This window comes from Mytilus californianus, unplaced genomic scaffold (genome assembly GCF_021869535.1).
Source record: "Mytilus californianus isolate M0D057914Y unplaced genomic scaffold, xbMytCali1.0.p SCAF_3, whole genome shotgun sequence".
NCBI classification, from domain to species: Eukaryota; Metazoa; Mollusca; class Bivalvia; order Mytilida; family Mytilidae; genus Mytilus; species Mytilus californianus.
Window position 1 is genome coordinate 45,866,940 of NW_026262679.1, and position 2,770 is coordinate 45,869,709.

The following is a 2,770-nucleotide window of genomic DNA, read 5'->3' on the forward strand; positions in this document are numbered from 1 at the left end:
TTGTCTTGAGCATTCTTAAGCCACTAACATTGTTCCTTCAAAAGACTGACTGCAACATGGTGGATGCTTTTGAGGAATCAAAAATTCTTCTGGAATTATGACAGGAAAAGAGAACAGAGGAAATTTTTTCAGAACTTTTCATGCGAGGTACTGTCATAGCAGATGCTATTGAAATAGACTTAATGCCACGTAGGCGAGTTGGGCGTCAAGTTCATAGGGAGAACCCAGCAACTGCCTCTACTGCAGTGCAGCATTGGCGAATTAATTTATTTTTCCCATTTTTGGATCACGTCATTAGTGAAATGCAACGCCGGTTTCCTGGTGAGATAAAAAATCAAATGTTAGGATATTACCTTATTCCAAAAAATGTAGGCAAGTTAACACCGGACTTAATTGAACCCCTTTTCCAAGCATTTCCGGACGTAACTAACAAGGAAGAGTTAACATGTGAACTTGAAAGGTGGGTAAGAAAGACAGTAGCAATGCTAGATGAAGGAAGCCTCCAGACAGCAATTAAGCTAGCTAACAAAGACTTATACCCAAATGTTTTCATAATATTACAAGTACTTTTAACTCTGCCTGTCACATCAGTCTGTTGTGAGAGATCGTTTTCAAGTTTAAGGCGTTTGAAAACCTGGGAACGGGCTACAATGGGTGGTGACAGGCTTTGTGGGCTTGCCATGCTCCATGTGCATAGGAATGATACAGTTGACAAAGAACGTGTGTTGAAGCTTTTCGATAGTACAGGTCACAGGAGAATCGGAAAGTTTTGGTTGACCAACAGAGATTAACTTTAATATTGAAACTTGTTTTGTTACTTACTAGGCTAGCTAATAAAAAAAAACGCATTTCTGTTATATTTTTTTTGTTTTTTATTATAAATACATTGACCTCTCCCATAGTAATGCTGAAATAAGCTTCTCCCGTTTCAGGCACCCGAACCCCCCTAAAAAAATTTCGACTCGCTCCGCTCGGCGATTTGCCTCAGTTGATTTGGACATGCGCTACGGCCTTGGATATATAAGTTACTGAGGGCTGGGGATATATAAGTTACTGAGGGCTGAGGATTTGTAATTGATGATTACGTTATATTTCAATTTAAGATAATTAACAAGTTTAAAATCTACATGATAACACTCATACAAAGAATTCTTTAAATGTTAATTAAGTCAACTATATGTATTTTAGAAATCTCTCCACTCATTTCAACAAGGATTAATTGTCCATTGTTGTTAACCGCTACAATATTTGAGGAAGGAATACCCTGTTTTTCTTCAAAACTTCTGATAAACTTTCCGTCTTTTGATAGCATATGAATGGTGTTACTTTCTGATGTAAGAATATTTCCTTTTTCTGTAGTGACAATACAGCAGGGTGAAAATTCATCCTCGGAACTATTTTCAATGCCATGACCACTGTAAGTCCACTTCAACTCGCCCTTTGAACCGAGTACAACAATCTTTCCATACATGTAGTCTGGATCGCCAACGCTACGATCAATTATACAAATATCGCCATTCAAGTTTGTCGTCAATTTTTCAGGGCACAAGAATGTGTCCATTTCAAACTTTTGAAGTTGTCTCCCTTGTAAATTAAATATAATGACACCAGAAATAAAACCAACAAGTAATGTTTCATTATCCTTTGCATGGAGACCGTGGGGTTCATGGGCTATTGTTGCAAATCTTTTTAGCTTCATGCCTTTCTTCACACACATTACATCATGCCCTCTACACTCTGATAGATAGACCGTGCAATCATCAGTTACTGTCATGTCATTACATCCAGGTTGCATTTCTTCTATGCCAATTGTACAAATCTGTTTCAGTTCAGAATTTTCCACTACTAAGTACTTTATTTTTGCATTGTCTTGTATCACAAATGTACCATTTTTAAGCACTTTTAGATCAGAGATAAAAAATGATGCATACTTATAAGTGTTTACGATCTTCAGTTCGGGAGTTTTTACAGTTGATTCTGAATCAGGAGTTTTCTCTGACGGAAAATTAAATAAATGCCTTGGGATTTCTGATTTGACTGGTAGATTCTTTTGTACACGTGGAAATGTTTGAAAAACAGATGTTGCTTGACGTAATTGCATAGCATTGTTTATTTCACTTTGTCTTTCCTTTAAATCCATTTCGGCCATCTGTAATCTTTGTAGTTCTGTAAGTACAGCCTCATTTTTTGGTGTCCAGCGTTTATCAAGTTCAATAATTGCCTCCAGTGTAGCCTTATCTCTTGTTCCTCTTTTCATTATGAAGTATTTTCTGCTTCTGTTCTTCATAAGTATCAAGTCCTTTGTTTAGAATCCTGTTCATAACCTTGATATTTTCACGATAAAATGGAAGAAGGTCGTTTTCAATTTTCTCTTTTAAATCCTTCAGTTTTGTCAGCTCTTGGTTGAAAGCTTCATCAATTTTAACAAGTTGGTGATGTTGATGTCTCTCAAGGACACACAAGGAGCATACAGGTCTGTTACAATCATCACAATAAAGAGAGCACTTCTCGCCGTGAAATGAACACTGAATGTTTTTGAGATCCAACATACGCATGGCATCTGTTACGACTGATGTCCCAAGTTGGTTTATCTGGAAAATGACATGATCCTCAGATCCTTTAAATTTTGAGTGTCTTTTTGTTTTGCATTCATCACAGAGGTGGAGACTGCAATCAACACATTTCCATTTCACGTTTTTTGATGCATCACACAATTGGCATTTTATAATATCTTGAGCCATTTTTCCTGCTATGGCTTCCTATGTAAACA

At 36.9% G+C, this 2,770-nt stretch overlaps 1 protein-coding gene across 1 annotated transcript; it reads right to left on the reverse strand.

Moving 5' to 3' along the window:
* Window positions 1-448: 448 nt before the first annotated feature.
* Window positions 449-2,257, reverse strand: LOC127733496 (uncharacterized). Its single transcript, XM_052242848.1, has one exon. The coding sequence runs from the start codon at window positions 2,255-2,257 to the stop codon at window positions 1,154-1,156; it is 1,104 nt and encodes a 367-aa protein (XP_052098808.1). The 3' UTR covers window positions 449-1,153.
* Window positions 2,258-2,770: the final 513 nt, after the last annotated feature.

Bases quoted from the DNA above. Each gene is read 5' to 3' on its own strand.
- LOC127733496 (XM_052242848.1), bottom strand. From the start codon at position 2,257: ATGAAAAGAGGAACAAGAGATAAGGCTACACTGGAGGCAATTATTGAA.